Genomic DNA, 21,088 nt, shown 5'->3' with positions numbered 1-21,088 from the left:
CATGTCTAATGCTACTGGACCTTGATAAGCTAGTTATTCCACACATGAAAAGGAAATTCATTACATGAACCACTTGATGAGCCAAATATTCCAGTCACATTTTGAAGGTGCTTGAAATAATTTCCTTATTCATATGATGATGTCAGTTATTCCCTTAAATTACTGGTCATGAACTGTGCTGTGCTGCATGTTCAGGTAAATCCTATAATTTTCTTTCAGGAGGCTCTGAATGTCAGCTACGATAAGATGAACTGAAACTATTTGAAATACCAATTATTTAAGCTGTGTTCAGCTTCATAACATCAATGAATCAGTATTTTCGGTGAGCAGACACAACATTCATCTTGTGATTTTTAAGTAGCTCCAGTTTTAAGTCCAGTGTTACTGCACTATTTCCATCCAGCTGGTAATGAGCTGAAATCCAACTGATGACTCTATGTTGTCTGACCTGTAGTGGTTAATATTCCAAAAAATACAGTTTCAGGGATCCCCAACATGCTATTTCCACAATTTACTGTTTGTGCACTTGTCTCATTTTCAACTCAGTATTAGGGGCTTTGCCAATATATTATATAAGTTCTGTACCATAAGGTTCCATTCCAAAAGCAGATTGGTAGTAGTTGTAATCAGTAGTAGTATGGCGTCTTGAAAACTATTATTATTGATGCAGCATAGGTTCTTTTAAATGCATGAAAATGCATTACAGTGAAAACGTATGATACTGCATGGACTATTAGAGCATACTGAGTCCTTACTACAGTTGTTTGCTGTGGTGTGTATAGATGAATATAGGTTATCATAATGTTTATAAGCCCCATCAGTCAACCTTTAGTAGTGAAGAGCATCCATAAGACACTTGAAGTTATACATCATTATAAGTCACATCTATAATGTTTCATGACTGCTGATATAGTGCATCAGAAAGTATTATGTGTGTTTATGAATGCATTAAGTGCGTCATTACAATTCCAGTGAAAACTAAAGTAGAGGCCTGAGTCTGAGGCAGTGGAGGTGCAACATTTTGACAACAACATTTTTTACATGTTGTAGCATTCCTTGAAAATAATGAACAATAATGAATAATAAGGTGGATTTGGGGCATCACCTGCACACACCTCGTGGAATGATCAGTTTTTAAGTTTAAGTTTTTAAGTTTATTTACTTTATTAAGTAGACTGGGACTGGGAAATTGCTTCTCTGCATTTAACCCATCGCTGTAGGAACACACACGCAACATGCAGTGAAACACACACAGGAGCAGTAGGCTGCAATCAAGCGCCCGGGGAGCATATTGGGGGGTTAAGAGCCTTGCTCAAGGGCACATCAGCCGGCTGATGGAGGAGGAGGGAATACTCCACCACACCCAAAATTTTCTGCCGGTCTGGTGGGGGAATTGAGCTGCTTCTCCAACCTCTGGGCCACGGCTGCCCTCGTCACTGTGGCAGTGTAAGGTTATTGTAAATTACTTGTAGTTCAGTAGAACCATCATTGTCTTCACAGTATCCCCAGGACCACTGAAGCATCATCTGATGCTAAGTGCAAAGAGCAACACAGAAGAAGACCTGTAGAGGAAGATGGGTGTTATATTTCTCCAGTGATCTACCTGTTGATGTCCTCCTGGGAAGCCATGCCCCGCCGCTGGTTGACCCACTGCTGCAGCTGGGCCATGGAACTCTTCCTCTGGGCCACCCTCTCTGGGGGTGTCCTGGGCACAAAGCCCCTCCTCAACACCACATTCTCTTGCTGCTCTCTGGGGTTATGCGATGGGCCAGCAACCCCCTCTGGGGGTTCCTGAGGGACACGATGGCCACTGTGACACCTAGATGGAAGGGGTTTGCTATTGCTGTTGTGTGGCATGGTTTTGCAAGGCCCGTAGTTGCCACAACCATTTGGATGGTGATTTGGGTGAGGGATGTAGTCAGGACCAGGTCCCCCCCCTTCATCATTGCCTTCTCCTCGCCTTCCATCATTCTTTGTTCCCTCCTGATCTGAGAGGGGGGTAGAGAGTGGGGGTGTCTCAAGGCTGTTGACCCTGTTGATCTTAGGGGAGGCAGGCAGGTCACTCTTATTTTCATTGTGTGTTTGTGTGTGTGGATGATGTTGTGTGTCATGTGCCTTGGTCACCATGGTGTGGGTGACATCAACTAAGGTGTCCAAGGTTGTTCTGTGAAGGAAAGAGAACAAGTTTTGTTTCAAGAAAGATTACAGAGGCAGAACAATTCCAAGAATCCAAGATAGTAAGTCAATCATCAACACCTAACAATTACTTAAATTGTCATTTTGTGTTACGAAACTAATAAATAAAGAGCTTGTACAGTTTTCTTTTTAACGTTGGAGGTGGATGGCTCTCATGGATGGATCTTTTCCGAACATTAACCAAGTGCTGTCAGTACCTAAACATAACCATAAAAAGTGGAATAATGCTGTAGTCACTATGAGTTGATGACACATTGCAAGACTGCCTGTTTTGCCAGAAAGCAAGAGAATTGTGATGCAAAAAAAATAGTCCACACATTTGTTACTTCCAGGCTTTCTGCCCCCAATACGTTGCTAAAGACTTAGCAATTAACAGCATTTCCTCATTATGTTAATAAATGAAATGTTATTCGGTCATCATTACATTACCCTCAAAAAGTATTTGCTGTTGCTAATTAGGTCTATAGAAATGCCATTTCTAGGAGACAGACTCTCATATTGGACAGGCCCAATCAAATTCAAGACTCAGTTGAATATGATTACCTATGTGTGTGTGTGTACTGGTTGTGCAGTATGGCTGTGTGCATGTGTGTGAACAGCACCTGTGTGTTGGCTGAACATTGACCTCTGAAGCGTCACTCATGGCTCTAATCCACTCTTCCTGCTCCTCATGGCTGTCTGCGCTGAAGTAGTATGTCCTGGTCCCAGCGTGCCCTGCCTGCATGCAAAACACAACAGGACCCTTCAACTCCCTGTCCTCACCCTCACCTTCCTCCTCCTCCTCCAACCACACCTGCAGAAAGAGACAAAACACAGAGAGGCACCACATAAATAATACAGTCTTAGAGAGGTCAATGTTATTATCATATTAACATCCCCATCATGTCCATCAGCAGCAAGTTGATCTCTTTAATAAAGAAGCATGTTATTAAAGATGTCCTGGTAAAATGTAATTATGGTTTATTCCAACTTTTTACATCAGACAGGCTGCAAACAAACCACAGACTGAGACAAACTGAAAGTGAGTAAAAATCTTCACTGTATAAGGAAACTGTGAGGGCTCAAGTGCTGTAAACTGGAAATGGGCCTCTAAACTGTGATGAATGGTGGGGTGTCATGTGCTGTACAGATTGCAGTGTGTCTCAGTGTTTGGTACAGAAATACTGTGGCACAATGGTGTCAAATTGACTTGACTTGAATTTAGGTAATAATTTCACATTTTGCTTCAATTCTCTCTTCCAAATAAGTTTATCTCACCTAGGGGTTCGTTTCTAACGTGTCTGACTGCTCACACTTCCTGACTTCATTGTAGCAATCCCACTGTGTTCCAAGAGCTCAGGAATTAACTTGCTGAGTACAGTTTTTCTGTTACTAATACAACCCCTAATCCCCCAATTTTGGGACACTGTATGAAAATGAAAACGTTTTGTTTTATTTGTTTTACACAATGTCCCAACTTACTTGGAAGACTGGTTGTACAATTAATGGACATAACTAGGAAAACCAGATAAACCATTATTATCCTGCAATAATGTCCATGCACAATCCTCTGGCTGACTGGCTCTTGAGATAAAGTTACATTCTGTTACACTCCCAAATAGCTGGCCTAAATCTTTGAATGTTGTCATGTTTTGAAACTCAAACCAGTTCACAGATGAGTTTTAAAACGTCACAGAGTTGGCATGCAGTCAATAACAGAACAACTTATATATGAATCCTTCAGGTATCCAACTGGCATGCAGACATACAGTGATACAAGACACGCAAAGATGTCATGCATCCTTTATAGATAGGACAGTTAAAATAAAACAAAGGGTATTAAAATATCAACACTCTACCTACTGTGCTTTCTACCACAACAGGAGACAGCAAGGGCCAGCAGACCTCACAGGAATGGACAACGGTGGGAGGGAGAGGAGACAGTTAGGGGGGAAAAGGTTAAGATTTGTGGTGTCAAAGGTCACTGCTCACTGCTGGTTAGTCTGAATATGTATTCCTCAAGGCTGTGATTCACTAAGGAAGAGGAAAGATGGTTGAGAACACCTGGAACCTTTAAACAACAACAACAACAACAACAACAATAATAATAATGAAATAAATGCATCAATTATGTCATCTAATTATGCACTATGTAAGCCAAAAAAAGAAAAAAAAAACTCAAGAGGGCAGCACAAGCAAAGAAGTTGGGCAAAAATGGCACATCACTGACATTTAGTCAGCAATAGCTATGGCTTTTTCTTTAACTGATTCACCAGTCACTTCAGAGTCTTAATGGAACCAAGTGAGGAAAAGCTTTAACAAAGTCTTCACAAAAAGCTTTTACAAAGCCTTAACAAAGCCTTTGATCAAAATGCAAAGTTCAAAAGTAACTATCTAGAACACAGGCTCTCAAAGGACTGCATCTATCAAAATAATATTTATTCAACTAATTAATATTACATCTCTTATGTTTGGGGTGGCACTAAACTGAAGCAGACAAGGCTCAGACAGCTACGTTAGTCCATTTATTTCTGACTCAGACATAATCTACAACTACATTTACACTAAATGTAGAAATTGTTTCCTACAGAAAACCACACACATTCTGTTTCTGCGATTAAGCACCCAATAGCAAATTTTCCAGTGTAATGTTAATGTATGGACTCAGGTGAACTATAAATTACAGACTCTTGCCAGGAGTTGGCAAAGCTGATCGACCGTCAATCTCGGGTTGCACTGGACTGCACCACTGGTGAGTAACATTAGATGCACACATTTTTTAAATTCATTAATTATTTGTAGGCCAGATGGGAGGCTGTGATGAGCTGGATGTGGCCTGCCAGTTGATGATTAGAACTGGGTCTGGAATGACTTGCTGTTTGGCCCAGATGCAGACAGAGGGCCAGACTTTGAGAAGGCTTGATCTAGAACACTACTGCACATGAGCTACAACCTGCTTTATAACATGTTTCCTGAAAACTTGCTTAATGTATGTTTTGTCTGTAAAACCTCTCTCTCCAACTCCGAACATCAGACAAATTTAGTTGGGGAAAAAGCAGGAAGTATCTCAGAATGAAAATACCACGACCTCAAAATAGTACTTCGGTACTTGAGTAAGCGTACATAATCAGGGATGCAGATAACTGGTACACAAGTATGTATGTGCAACAAAAATCAGAAATACATTATGTCAGCTGTTTCAGAGCGTGAGCTTGTTTACATTGTTACAACAAACAGTAAACCTCAGGCTGAGTAAACTGCGTGCTGGCTGAACTGCACAGGCCACGGACTTGTGAAGCTGTGACCAGAATGACTGGACAACAAAGCCCCAGCTGGAGCGGCTGTCGATGTCGGTATGTACAATGGCATTTATTTTATTTTATTTTATTTGCTCCATTGTCAAGCTACAACAGTTTTATTTCTAAACAGGAGCTGCAAAAATTCTGAAGAAGTTGTGTGAAGAGAATTAATTCTCCTTTTTGAAACTTCAACATCAAGTTCAACATCAGATGGTCTGTGTGGAGGCATGAAACACTGTTGAAAATATGAAGACTATTTCCAACCAGTGATCTGCAACATATCTGCACAGAACCTTTTCTCTTTGTGTCAACTTGCTTGACACTGGCAACACATGGAAGACCATATCCAATAGGTTTCAGAACGAAAAGCTGACCACTGGAAAATGCAAAGATGAACTCATGGTAACCATTGGACAGTTCATAAAATGATGCTGAGGGCCACAGGACACACACTACTTCTAATGCTGATCGGGACAAAACAAATAAACTGAGGGGTTTAATTAAGGAGAGTTTAAAATAAGATTTGACTCCCTTAAGTCATTTCATATTTTTTGTGTTTTTGATCCTTGGAATTGATCACAGGAAATGCAAGACCTGTACCATTTGGGCAACACAATGATGTGCATCATTCTTCAGAAATATGAGGCCGCCTTACAATGCAATAGAGACTCCACTGTGAGAGAATGGATGCACTTAAAACACACAGGAAAACACTTGCAGCATCCTCTGTGTATGACATGGTCCAAATAGCAAATATAAGCAACCCAGAGTGTTACTCCAACATCAACAAGGTGGTTAGATTGTATCCTACACTGCCTTTAAGAAGTGCAGCATTAGAAAAACAGATCACATTTCTCAAATATTCATCTGTCAGCCCTGATGCACATTTACCTGTCAGAGATGACCACAGAGGCATCTGACACAAAACCAGCTGTTCAGTTGCAGATGGAGACAGCTATTTAGTGGTTCATTCATTTTCACAAGTGGAACATTAATATTTCATCTCTTGCAGGCCATTTGGAGTCCTAAAACCGCAAAGTATATGATTCATCCTAAAAATTCAAATGCTGTTTCATCCCAGGATATTTATGCAGAAAATAATGAAACAAATATTAATTGTTGTTGTGGTTTGTCGTCTTTTGCAACATAGGTTCTTGCCAATTGTAACACTGTTTATATTTAAAACTGCCATGGGTAGCCTGAGCAAATGCCCTTGCTGCTCTACATGAATACTTTATCACTGTACTGCTCTCTGCTCATGAGAGATCTAATACAATTTGATATGATCTCATTTTATCTAATGTGAATGATTTTAATCTGGAACCAGTCCTGCTCCTGCCTCTACCAGTTCTGCACCGACAACACACTCTTCCCTCCTGTGTATAAAATATGCATCTAATTTTAATCAGATTTTTAACCATATACCCTGATTTCCGTCAAAACAATATAGTGTCAATGGTTTAATAAAACTGATTTGTTTGTAGAATGATGTATTTTGGTGTGTGTCTACATGTGTGTCAGTGGTGAACAATGCTGTCAGTGCAGTGTGTTGACAAATTGATTGTCTATTCAACCTTGGCTGCTGAGCACAGCAGTAGTGACTGAAGACATCTTGTGTTTGTGTATATATATGTGTGTGAGGCTCCACCTCCAGCAATGACGCTAAAATGGCTGAAATGGCTGTATAATAAGAGGCAGCAGTAACCTAGCAACAGAGGCGGGGCTGTGGGAAGAGAGAGAGAGCGAGAGAGAGAGAGGGAGAGAGATAGTATTTGTATAGCTATTTTTGTGAGGACCAATTATGTCAATGATTGTCCTTACAAGGATTGTGTGTGTGTGTATGTGTGTGTGTGTGTGTGTGTGTGCGTGTGTGTGTGTGTGTATGTGTGTGTGTGTGTGTGTGTGTGTGTGTGTGTGTGTGTGTGCAGCCTTCTCCTTCATTGTCCTTCCTTTGTTTATTTTTCAGTTAGTGAGAGGGAAGGATGGATAAGGGAGAAAAGAAACGTGACAGATATCCACTTTACACCTCACACTTCACTTCTTCTGAATCACAAAAATGAACCTGTAATGATCATTTATTATTAGTTAATATCCTTAGGTGAAAAACAAAAACAAAGGAAAGAAGGTCACTGAGAAGGAAGCAGAAAGGAGGTAGGAGGGAAGGTTAGAAACGTTAAACTTAATAGTTCATGATGTGGAGAACTGTCTTTGGCTTCACCACAATCAACATTGGTTACATATAAGGCATATAGTAGCAAATTAGAAGACCTTGGAGTTTAGTAATAGGCAAATAACTGCAGTTCAATAGGCCTATTACAATAAGTGCCAAATTCCACAAACACATTACAGTCATACACTCCACACCACTCCTCAACTCACCCCTCATTGAATTTGTATGACAAAATGTGTTTAATAATTTAATAATTAAAAAAGACAGAAGGAAGAAAAAAAGAAAAACGGGGAGACCAATAGAGCAAGCACAGAAGGATGGAAGGAAGGAGGAAAGGAAAGAAGAGAAAAATTATTGGATACAGAATTAAAGATAGGCAAGTGTAATAAAAATGTCCAGTGAATTAAGTCATCCACCTTTTGCACTGTCCTATCAAATCTTTCCACTGGTTTAAGATCAATTCTCCACTGTCTGATGTCCAGCCCCAGTAACCTGCAAAGATAATGTGAGAATACAAGAATACTTGAGATGAGGAATTAAATGACTGTCACCACTAAAATCTTAAAATCTTGTCACATAGTATTTTTAAATCATGGTGCCACTCAGGCCTCCCTAAATCATAAATCATAATTCATTCAATTCATAATCTCACAATCATTTCTTGTCTGTACCCACTGAGCAGGCAACGTTTATGGGCATCCAAGACAAGCTGATATCACATCAGTCCGTCCAGGCTGTAATCTGGATGTCCACGTGACATCCAGAACTAGTTGAAAATAGACTTTCCAACAGGCCACAATCTGGATGTTGATGTCCAGACATCCAGAATTAGTCAATAAATGACATTGAGAAAATAGTTTGGCCTGGCAAAATTCTGGATGTCTACAGACAACCAGAACTAGACATTCCAACAGGCCACAATCTGTGGAAAACACAGTTGGTATAGAATTCTGACAAGATATCATTTAGACCTCCACTGACAACCAGAATCAGTTGGCAAATAATTAAATAACACTGAGAATTCAGTCAGGCCAACAAAGGGTCCTGGGTCAATTAAACTGTTAGCTGGACAAAAAAACCCCACCTTTTTTATCTTGACATGTTCCATAAAAAAGTGTGAATCAGTTAATGTACTGTCACATTTAGATTTTGCTATTTAAAGCATTTTAGGCTATATTTGTATGAAAAGTACTACACAGTATCAATAAAGTTGAGCTGAATTAACCAATCCTGTTCATGTCACCAGGCTGATAGCCATCCGCTGTGAAAAATAGCTCCAACTTTATGGTGATTGTAACAACGCATTTTGGACTCATGGTAGGTATCACTGCTTTTAATGATATTTTTCCAACCTTTTATAACATGTTAGCAAGCTTTTTAGTCGACCCAACATCCCAGGAGTGTATCAGTTTTTCTCTAGTTCAGTTGCGGATGGATATGACGTCTGCATGAAACAAGGCAGTTTGCAAAGGAGGAAGTCTTGCCACAGAACGACTTGCCCGAGGACTATTTTAAGGCAAAAAGTTAATTTCACATAACTTTTAACACTCGTAGCTGTTTGTAAAACACATGCGAGCTAGATAGACATTTTATGAAGTCTTATTCACTCCAAGCGACTTGGAAAAATAATGGTCGCTTGTATTTTAGGCGCGTACCCCTAATACACACAGACACATAAATAAACACATGCAGCCTACCTGTTAAAAACAACAAAAGACTCAGTCTACCACCAACTTGACGTCACTTTGTGAGACTGAATTTGCACATAACAGACGGGAGCAGTGTGTCCTACGGGGCGCAGTGGTGGCGACCAGTGCTCTCTCAGATTTGTCGTAGCTTTTTATTCTTTTTAGCTCTCTTGAAACAGGTTCTAGTCGTGCCGCACACAAAATGGTTCTTTGTGTTTTGCTATGTGTTTGTGCCTTAAGTCTAAACAGCAGCATTTGTATTTATTTATCTTACATGATTTTTGTGTTTGTTTTTTAGCTGCTGTCATGCAGAGGGACAGTTCAGCAGCAGAGGCCCGGATGAGGACTGCAGCAGCTGACCACCTCAAACATGCTCTGGGGAGGGTGGGAGGTGGTGGATATAAGCAGTAAAGATTTTGTTTGCAGCTGTAAGAGATACAAATATTATATGTGGACAAGACTTTTGGAGTCTATATATATATATATATATATATATATATATATATATATATATATATAAATATATATACCTCTATATAATGTCCAGAAAAGACATCTGTACAATGTTGAGAAAAGACGTATAAAAAACTTTCATTTTGACCCCCCTGAGCACGTCTTCTGGCTGTTCAGAGATCATGTCCTTTTGACGTGTTTTGACAAAAAAAAAAAAAAAAAAAGGTTTTCTGTAACATTGACAGGAGACATAACTGCCAATTTGATGTGTTTGCTACATTGCTACATTCCCCTCTGGTAAAGCAGGTGGCAGTATTTAGAACATTAGCTGTAACATCTAGAGATGAGAAGTCATTCACTCAAATGGCACCTCCAACGAGAAGAAATCTGAGGAGATGGAGTACCTATCAAAAAGGCTGAAACCTCATGTAAGTTTCCACTTTCCACTTTCTGTGGTATGGCCCATTGCTTCTATTCCATACTGGTTGCAGATGTTCCCGTATACTATCCCAGCCACTTGGTTGTGCCTCTCCATGTATGCTGATCCAGCTAGCATCTTACATCCTGTTACTATGTGCTGGACTGTCTAAGGGGCTTCTTTGCACAGTCTGCATCTTGGTTCTGATCTACTCTGGTAGATCCTGGCCTCTATGGCTTGTTCTTGTGCTGCCATGATTAGTGCCTCTGTGCTGTCTGTCAGTCCTGCATTTTCCAGCCACTGGTTGGATTTCTTGATATCAGCTACTTCCTCTATCTGACGGTGGTACATGCCATGTAGGGGCTTGTTCCTCCAGGTTTGCTGCTGCCTGAGATATTCACTTAGCACTATATCCTTCGGGGCTATTTTTTCGATGTATTCTCGGATTTTTGATGTTTCATCCTGCACTGTGGCCTTGATGCTCACTAGCCCTAGGCCTCCCTCTTTCCACTTAGTGTATAGCCTCAGGGTGCTGGACTTGCGGTGGAACCCTCCATGCATGGTGAGGAGCTTTTCTTGTCTTGACTTCTATCTCCTCCTTAGCTTATGATGCCAGCGGGGTATGATACCAGCGGGGTATCTGATGACTGGTATTGCGTACATGTTGATGGCTCGGACCTTATTTTTACCATTCTGCTGACTTTTATGGGCTTGCCTTACTCTCTGGAGGTATTTGGCTGTGGTTGACTTCCTTGTGGCCGCTTCATGATTTCCATTTCCTGTGGGATACCAAGGTACTTGTAGATGTCTTGGATATCACCTATGTTGCCCTCTGGTAGGTCAATCCCCTCAGTCCTGATCATCTTGCCTCTCTTTGAGACCATTTGGCCACACTTGTCCAATCCAAATGACATCCCTATGTCAACACTGTAGATCCTGGTGGTGTGGATCAGTGAGTCTGTTTCTCGCTCGCTTCTGGCGTACAGCTTGATGTCATCCATGTAGAGCAGGTGGCTGATTGTTGCCCCACTACGGAAAGGCCACTCTTCTTGATGATCTGACTGAGGGGGTTCAGGCCAATGCAGAACAGCAGTGGTGATAGCGCATCTCCTTGGTATATGCCGCATTTGATGTTGACTTGGGCAATCAAGTTTGAATTGGCCTCTAGGGTTGTCTTCCACATTTCCATCGAGTTCTGGATGAAGGCCCTTAGGTTCCTGTTGATCTTATACAGCTCCAGACATTCCATTATCCATGTGTGCGGCATTGAGTCGTAGGCTTTCTTATAGTCAATCCAGGCAGTGCACAGGTTGGTCTGGCTAGTCTTACAGTCTCAGGTGACTGTTCTATCAATCAGTAGCTGGTGCTTGGCTCCTCTGGTGTTACTGCCAATTCCTTTCTGTGCATTGCTCATGTATTAAGCCACATGCTTACTCGTTTCTGCCGCAATGATGCCTGACAGGGCCTTCCATGCAGAGACAGGTAATTGGCCGATAGCTGGATGGGATGGGTCCCTTCTGCGGGTCCTTCATGATAAGGACTGTCCTGCCCTGGGTTAGCCACTCTGGGTGGGTCCCGTCCCTCAGCAGCTGGTTCATCTGTGCTGCTAGGCGTTCATGGAGTGCAGTTAGCTTCTTCAGCCAGTACATATGGGTCATATCGGGGCCTGGTGCTGCCCAGCTCTTCGTCTTCGACACTCTTTCTTGGCCATAGAGATGGTTACTGGTCCTTGTTCTGGGAGGTTGCTGTGGTCAGCTCTTAGCTCTACTAACCATTGGGCATTGATGTTGTGTGATGCCTCTCTTCCCCATATGTCTTTCCAGTATTTTTCCACCTTAGCTCTTGGTGGGTCTGACCGGTTGTTGTTTCCCTGCCACTTAGGATACACCTTGGCTGGTTCAGTGGAGAACAGCTTGTGTATTCTCCTGGCCTCTCCCTCCTTGGTGTGTCTCTTCAACCGGGTGGCCAGAGCTGTTAGTCGCTGTTTGGCAGTTTCGAGTGCCTCTGGTATGGAGAATGATTTGTACTTCCTGGATGGCCCTTTATTCACCATGTTGCCTTTCTGCAGTTCTGCTAGCTGGCTAACTTCTCTCCGTGCTGCCTTTATCTTGGCCTGTTTGTTATGTCCTGAGCCCACCTGTACCCAAGCATCTCCATGATTACTGTTGCTATACTGTGTATGAGCTTGTTGGTCTCAGTGATGGTTCCTGTGGGGATTGTCTTCAGAGCAGCATTCACATCCACTAGCAGATCTTCTGAAGGTACTTGGCAACTCAGTATTCGTCGGGGGCTCCAGGTTCCTAGTTGGATAACGATCTTCCTTCTCAGGTCAGCAGCTCTTGTGTTGAGGCTGTTGGTATCTGTTTAGGCTTGGTACCCAATCTCTGGCTGTGGGGGTGATGGTGACATCCCCCTGCTGACCTGTCGTCCTGGCTCATCTCTAGTTGTGATAGTAGATTTCGATTACAAATGTTGGAACACTGGGCTAATAGTTGTTTCTTTGTTGCTTTGATTGTGGGTTTCGAAGTATCCAATGCTCCCACATTCGCTGCATGTATCCCCTCTCTCTGGGATTGCTTGTATAGTATCATTCCAGCAACTCTGTATTTTCTGCCCCCGTCCATTTGTGTTTCATTCCAGTAGCCCATTTCTCATCAGTTTGCCCTGGTTCACTTGCAACTGACGCAGACCTTGTTGACTCTATTATTAGGCAGGTATATCACATGGGGTCTTGCCTAAGGACCCTTACTGGATGATGTTTCCCCGACCGGGATTTGAATCCCCGATCTCCCGTGTCCAAATATATATATATATATATATATATATATATATATATATATATATATATATATATATATATATATATATGAATGCACTGATGATGATGATGCACAGAGTGTCATCTTGAAGTTCTTGCTCCAAATATACAGTGTGAACTAGAGCCCTGCGCGGGACTGTTTTCTTAATCCCACTCCTGCCCGCTCCCGCTGAATTTCTGACCATTACCGCCCGCACCCGCAACATGTGTGTTACACTCCCGCCCGCTCCCGCAACGTGTATATCCACTCCCGCCCGCACCAGCAAAACTCTGAGAATCAATGCCCGCACAATAATAGAAATGAATTGAAATGAATTTCGTTTTCCTGGGCTGCGTGTCTTTGACGCACTGGTAGAGACCTTGTTTTAGCTTTTTTTCGATTTCAGTTTTTGACTCCATCATCTTGTCACAGTGTTTTTTTTTTAGCTGCCCTTTCCCGCCTGCAGCAAAATTCAAACCGCCCGCTCCCACGAGATTTGTGTTGGGTCTCACGGGACCCAATCCCAATGCAGCCCTCTAGAACTTGTGTCAGTGTGTGTGTTTGCATGTGTATGTGTGTGTGTTCATCCAGCCTCCAGGAAATGCTGTCAATACAGCCATTCAGAATGCAGCAGCAGTCACAGTGAAAGCTTCTTTGGCTGTCCTCACACACAGTTTTCACTGTGCAGGCACACCATATGACTCCTACCACAACAACTTCACTGACTGATACATACATGTTGCATATTCAATTTTGCTTTTGGTTGGTCTGTGTTGTTAATCATTTCCTCATTGATAAAAGTGTCATTAGTTAACCTTGAGCTATTGACTTTATATACAATTGCGCAATATCTATAATTTACTCTGAGTGCACCTCTGGACAGGATAACCATTCGGACAGGCAGCAGCAATAGCAAGGCAATAGAAAATAAAAAATACAAACATTCCTGCAGTCTATCACCATCCCCTTGGTCTTGCTGGAGTTAATGTGCAGGTGGTTCAGTCCACACCATTAAAGCTTCTTTAATGACAAAATTCTAATTACTAGAGATAAAATTAATCATCCCCTTCCCTCAACTGATGCCAATATATCTTCAGGAATATTAGAAACAGCTGTTAAACCTGACATCTATTTGTACTACTTTTCTCCCATGGACCATGTACCATTGTCCTTTCAGTCAGGATTTGGAGTGCATCATAGCACAGACAGCACTGGCCAAAATTACAAATGACTTTCTATTATTTCTATCAGACAAAGGCCTTGTCTTGTTAGATCAAAGTTCTGCTTTCAACTCCAATGATCATCACATCCTATTAGAGAGATTGGAACATTAAAGAAACTGTACTAAGATGGTGTAAATCCTACTTATCAGATCATTTCCAGTTTGTACAGGTTAATGATAATCCCTCCATGCATGCCAAAGGCACGGAGCAAACACATGGTTCTGTGCTGCGAGTGATACGAGTCACCCTATATATCCATCCTTTAGGCAGTACTGTCAGGAAACACTCTATAATTTGCTTTGTTATGTAGATGTTGCCCGGTTGAATTCATCAGTGGAGCCAGATCAGTTTACTAATCTTCAAGCAAAGGACATAAATACCTGCATGACCTGCAACTCTCTGCTACAAAATTCGTACATTGTTGAAAGCTGAAGTTGATGTACTTTGCCCCAAAACCTGATCATACACACTCCCTCCCCGAGCAAATAAACATTGCAAATGAAAATGCATTCAGAACTTCCAGGCTGGATTAATGCAATTCCTTACTATCAGGTTGCACTAGTAAGTCGCTAAAGAGACTTACTAAAAACGTTGTAAACATGTTCTGACAAAAATATGAAAAGAGATCATATTTCTCCCATATTAGCCTAACTTCATTGGCTTGTCTGGGACAAGCCAGTAGTTATGCTGCTATCAGCCTAGACTGCCAGGTGACTTCCCATGATACATTGAGCTCATCTCTCCCTCTCCATCTGAACTCATTAATGTCCCATTAATGTATGTTACTAAGTTGGCTTCTTCCGAGGAGTCTTTGTGTTTTTTTAGTCACGAATGTTACCTCTTATTATTGTCATTGCATTTCTCTCTCTTTCTCTCTCTAACCTTAAATCTCTGCCTTGATGGGTTAGAGAGAGAAAGAGAGAGAAATGCACCCAAAGCCTAGTTCTGTTCAAGCTTTTTGCCTGTTTAACACCAAGTGCATGGGAGAATTGTTAGGGTTCTGTACATTAAAGAGTATGGTCTTTGTTTTTGTTGCCATAGAAATAAAACTGAAAATTGAACTGAAATTGAAATAACAAAAACATTGACAGGCTATTTTGTTTTGGTTCATGACAAGTTGTCATAAGAAAGACACCTCAAATAATGTGAACTTTGCATGAAAAATGACATAACTGACTGAATAACACTTAAGGACAACAGTCATAAACATTTTGTCACAACTCCTTCATGATGGTGTCATGTCATTTTTATGCACTCCGCTTCAAGTAAAGTGTTGTTTCTCCTGTTTCGAGTGGAATCATTCAATCAGTGTTGATGCTGAAGGAGAGACTCACATAAAAGATGGAAAAAAGTACCATGCATATGCGTGATGTCGAGCATGTCGCATGAGAAAACAAACAAACAAACGAAAAAAGAGTTTGAATGTTCTCCATGTCTGCATGTTTTCCCCCACAGTCCAAAAATGTAATGTACCTGTGTGGGTTGCCCCTTTGATAGACTGGTAATCAGGCTGGGGTATTTGTCCTGCCTGTCACACAAAACAGGATAACTGGATATAGACTGAATGTTGCATCAGTCAGTGACATTAACATAAGAACGGACAGAAAGCAGCACAAAAGGCCCAAAGGAATAAACACTCTTCTTTTCTTCAGGTGACTACCTGATAGTTCTGTCAAACTGCTTTTAGAAAGGGTGAGGCTAAGCATCACTGCCCATACAGATCACACCCATTAGTGTAACCCTATGATTGTGGCTGTTGAGTCACACATACAAACATGTGCTCCCACCACTACACACACACACACACACACACACACACACACACACACACACACACACACCTAGTGTGCAGTCAATGTCTCCTTTATACAGCCACACCTCTATGGAGTCAGGTACTGAGGCCAAAGGTACAACAGGTTTCAACAGCTCTCTGAGTGAGCTGCTGATTGAAAACAACACTCCTGAAGAGCAAGATCTCTTCCATGCAGGCAAACAACTAAGGTAGCTGGATGACACTGTTTAAATTTTAGCATACATTTTCTATTTGTAAAACAAATCAAGTCAGTGCCACGAATCCTCCAAAGATACAGATCCAGTCAGACTGAGCTAGTTGAAATCATTATGAACTTATATTTATATCTGACTATTCCTTTATATGATGATAGAGTTTGTTGTGTTGGTAGGATTCTTTGCTAGTGGCATGTCAGTTGGTTGATCTCTTGGTCCATACTGACATGTCTGAACAACTACTGGATAGATTGAAATTTGTTGTCGATATGCATTGGTTCCCAGAGGATGAATCACGCCCTGACTTTCTCTGTAGGCCACCAACAGGTCAATTTTTTTGCTTATCTTATGATATGTTTACATCTGCTATATCGGTTGGCACCAAACTGTATTCAGACATATATGATTCATAGATACACAAATACGGCTCAAAGTGCTTTAAAACAAAGAAATCACACACACCAAATATGTTGCAGAAAAAATACAATGAGCATCACAACAGGGACAGATATTAATGGAGAATAATCTGGAGACTAAAAGCCACTTGATAATAATACTTAAAATAAGATATCAATAATAACAATTAAAAAATAAGAATAGGGATGACATGAGATGAAAAAATAAAACCACTCAATAATAGTGATAAAATAAAGTTAAAAATGGAGTATAAAGAATGCATAAAATCAAGTAAATTCTAAAAGAAGTGCAGCAATGCACCAGTGTGAGGCAAAGCACAAACATATCAGGCCTGTATCAGGAAAGTCATAACTCGTTAAAGGCTAAAAAAAAGACCCTTTTTAGTTTTCTTTTAAAAATCTTTCGCGAGCTATCTTCTCACCAAGTGGGAGCATGTATAGTGAGCATAGTAATAGACCAAGGAGGCTACTTTGTGCAACCCCAAAAGACATGTCATGTTTCTCAGACACATGATTTCCAAGACTGATGTGAAACTTTCTCCCTTTGATGTATGTTTTAAACTACTTTAACACACAGTCAGAAAGACCAACCAACTTTTAGGGACAACTGATTAAGATATCAGTCGTATCAAACGCTGCAATATGGTCTAAGAGGACAAGAATTGAGACCTTGTTTTCATTTTTTTTAGCAGTTTAAATACTGTGGTTCTTCTGCCCTCGGTTATTGTAACTACGAAACCTAGACAACGAGCTAAACATCTGAATGGTTCCAGCATTAAAATGACATGTTGTTGTCGTCTTTGTCTTTGTGAAACTGTAACATACAGAACAAGGAAAAATACATAAGTGCTCTTGCGTACGTAACTCATAACTGTGATAAACATCACGCATCACTTATATAGCACACTTTTAGGCTAACGTCTGCTTTAACTTATCAGCTAATGGCTAACAATATTAGCTCACTTTCATACAGCACAAAAACATAGAAAATACGCCACTATAAATGCAAAATAATGCAAAACACAATATAACACTGGCTCGACATGTTTACACATCCCGTGCTGGATTCAGTGTAGCGTCTGGTGTCATTTAGCTGCTATTTACGACCATTGGCCATTAGGAGGCACTGTTATTATACACGATCATAAATACAACCAAAAACAAAAGTAACCCCACAATATTGGCAAAAAGGAAGAATAGAATGTCTTATAAAAGATGTACTGTTTTACTTCTGAACAAGGGGCAGAACAGTGGTATGTTTTAAAATCCGAGTGAAATTCCTCCAGGATGTTATTTTCCTTAAGAAATTTTGTACTGAAACTACTCTTTCCAGTACCTTACTGACGAATGATAGGTTGGATATCGGCCTATAGCTGGTGAGTGCATGACCATCTCGGTTGGTTTTCTTTAGTAAGGGTTTCATAACAGCTGTTTTTTGGGCATCTGAGAAGATGCATGTATGCGGAGATGTATTTAGAATTTTAAGGATGTGACTTGAAACACTGATGAATTTTAAGACTCAGTGACAGTCTTGCAGTAATGTAATACAGTTGAATTTACTCTTGAGGTGATCTGTGTTCACATCAGCAGCAATGCCGGCTCTCATAGACGTTATTTTGTTATTGAAGAACGATGAAGTTCTTCACAGATTGACGCCTATAACTGTGGTCAAGTGGGGGCAGTTTTGAGTAACTGGTCAATCGTGAAGTATAATATTCTGAGGTTCCCAGCATTCTCTATAATAATCTTGGAAAAAGTAATCCTTTCTTGCCAGATGTATTGGTTTGGTATACACAGTGATGGCATCTTTGTATTTATTAGAGTGAACTGTGGGCCTTGTTTTCCTCCATTTTCTTTCAGCTGCTCAACAGATTCTCTGATTCTCATTAACACTGTTATTGTTCAAGTGTCAACTAAATTTCCAAGCTCCCTAGCTTTAGATTCATTTTTTTTGTTGATATAAATATTCAGAGCTCCATTCAGAACTAATGTTACGTATCTAGTGACGTCAAGTGTGATCAGCTATAAGAATTCCTGCATGAACAGCAATGTGTATCTTGATGCTGATAGTTCTGCTTTAGGCTCAAAAGCAAGACAAACACACAAACTATGTAGAAAAACTGGCAGTAATCCCTCCTCCTTTCCTGTTTTGTCTGGCTGATTGATAACAATTATAATTTGGAGTCCAAGCATTGATCAGTGTTGCCACACAAGTGTTGTTGTTTAGGTCAGTGTCAACTAAAGACATTTAATGCTAATTATTTGAAGTTATTAGATTATTAACCAAAAAGGATTTGTTCGTCAATGATCTGGCATTAAAAATAGGTAATTACTGTGGGGATTTTGTGAGAGTAAAGGAAAATGGCTGTGCCTCTACATTAACAAATTTAAGACTGACTTTGACTTTGACTTTGAGAGGTACCAGATTGTTTGGGATTGTGTTTGGCCATGCCACTGGCTGTTAAGGCCTCTTGACCTGATAGACACCTCAGTGATGATGTCTGTGGTTATTGTCATTTAAAAGTTCACCAATTATGTGTGGCAGCTTTCAGTAATTCCTTGATCAGTGATTGTGGTGGAGGCGGGGAGGGGGATGCTGGGTCCTAGGAAAATGTGATGAACAGAGCAAAGAGATGCATTGGATCCCTGACTGGGACAGAGACATTGTCTGAGAATGCCTTTGGTGATATGACGCATGCTTGGTTAGAGTCCCCAATCAGAATGGTGTCTTGCTTATCAGGTGTGGACTAGCATATTTCTTCTGGCCTTCAGTCTAGCAGTGTTTTGGGGGCTTTTTCTTGGGTTTTGGTGAGCCATAATGCTTGTGATGTGATTAGTTTCTTTGGCCTCAACATTGTTCTTATTATCACACCTTTCATTGTTAAGACTCAGTGAGTCAGTACAGGTGGTGGAGTGAGTGCTGGTTCCCTCAATTTCTTGCTGGTTGTACTGGATGCTCATGGCCCTGGTTTTGTGCCAGTAAGAAGTGTGACTAGAGAGGGCTGGTTTGGGAGGCTCAACAGCTGATCCAGTTGTGTCAGAGCACATGCAGGGCAGCATGTCAGCCAAATCTATGCCAGAATGTTCTACAGATGAAGTAATTATAAAAATCTGTCCATTTTTACTACCTTGTGCATAGGCTATTACAGAGTCAGTGAATTGCTCATTCAAGGTGTGCAACTCTCTCAGTCAGTCAGTCACACTCTGTGCAGCTTGCAGATTTTGCCATATTGTCTCCGTCCTGATCCAGTCACAGACACCACTGTTTGGAGGTCAGGCTTGCACAGTACGGAGAAATAATAAAAGTGTCTGCTCTAGAAGAGAGCAGAAAGTACACACATTCATGCACCCCTGACAGTGAATATAATCATATGGCGATGTTCTCATTTTTCTTGTAGTGCCATCATCTGGCCAAAATTGCCATTTATCCAATTTGGTTTATGACCAAATATTTGAAAATTTGATGACTTCTCAAGTCCAAGATGGAACCATGAAAGTGAATACATGAAAGGACATGCTTTAATCAGAGGAGCCAGCTGCCCGGTGAGAAAATAGAAGCATTCATAATCTGTACAAGCGAGAAGAGAACTGTGAGTTTGATGACAAAAGGGATAAACACATCCACGATAGACTGGGCATAGGCATCAAAGACTTGTCTCAAAGTTCCAGCTCACCACAGACTTGACACTAGACACAAGACATCTAACAATCTAAGGAGGTTCCAAAACATGCTAGCCTTCAGTCCAACTCATCGAATGGACTCACAGCACAAGAGGCAATGAGCGCACACGGCTGCACATATAGACATATAGTCTTGAGCCAAGTTCGAGCAATACCACAGAGGATGCAAGAAACCAGAGATCACACAGCCACAGACTGCCAGCTCCAGGTAGCGATGTGGTTTATCCAGTCAGACCGGTTAAAAGAAAGCTGTCAGAGAGAGAAGGCTTGGTGGTCAGGGGTAACCACATTGTGATTCCCACATCTATAAGAACAGATAGTACAACCCAGAGATGAACCCCTGTGTAAAACAGAGAATTTGCTAATTTGCTAATTTTTGGAATCTGGGTTGCAGAAATGATTTATGTTCACCAAGGGTTAGTGAAATGCATAGAGAGAGCCAACTGGTCAGGGTGATGGCTAGGAATTTCACCGGACATAGTAACAAAGGTAATTATTGCAAGGTTTGCAGAGAGAACAGATGCAGACAAACGATAGAGCCACTAATGCCATCTCTCTACCTTCTAGACCATCGCAAAGAGTAGGGATACATCTGTGTGAGTACAAGAAGCAGTCCTCTGTGGTAGTCTCAGACTACTACTGCAGGTACTTAAGAGATTCTACCCCTACCATGCCAAGCAGTTGCCAGATCATGGAAAAGCTAACAGCCACCTTTGCATGGTATGGTGTTTCAGAGGTGCTAGTAAGTGATAACAGGCCT

General features: G+C 41.1%; 1 protein-coding gene across 9 annotated transcripts in view; it reads right to left on the bottom strand.

The window, feature by feature from the left end:
• The window catches only part of plekha6 (pleckstrin homology domain containing, family A member 6), a 100,903-nt gene that overhangs the window by 32,204 nt on the left and 47,611 nt on the right, over window positions 1–21,088 (bottom strand). For 7 of the 9 annotated variants that reach the window (XR_006007195.1, XM_041946887.1, XM_041946918.1 and 4 more), the window contains 2 exons: window positions 2,799–2,989; window positions 1,604–2,164 (listed from right to left, as the gene is read on the bottom strand). Coding sequence is in view for 8 of the 9 variants with exons in the window: in XM_041946887.1 (XP_041802821.1) it covers window positions 1,604–2,164; window positions 2,799–2,989 (752 nt within the window). In the remaining variant the exon portion in view is untranslated. The remainder of the gene's footprint in view (window positions 1–1,603; window positions 2,165–2,798; window positions 2,990–21,088) is intronic. The other 2 variants (XM_041946910.1, XM_041946955.1) reach the window with 1 other exon arrangement.

Source organism: Chelmon rostratus, chromosome 2 (assembly GCF_017976325.1).
Source record: "Chelmon rostratus isolate fCheRos1 chromosome 2, fCheRos1.pri, whole genome shotgun sequence".
Lineage (NCBI taxonomy): Eukaryota > Metazoa > Chordata > Actinopteri > Chaetodontiformes > Chaetodontidae > Chelmon > Chelmon rostratus.
The sequence above is the reverse complement of the archived record's forward strand: the minus strand, read 5'-3'. Positions and strand labels throughout refer to the sequence as shown.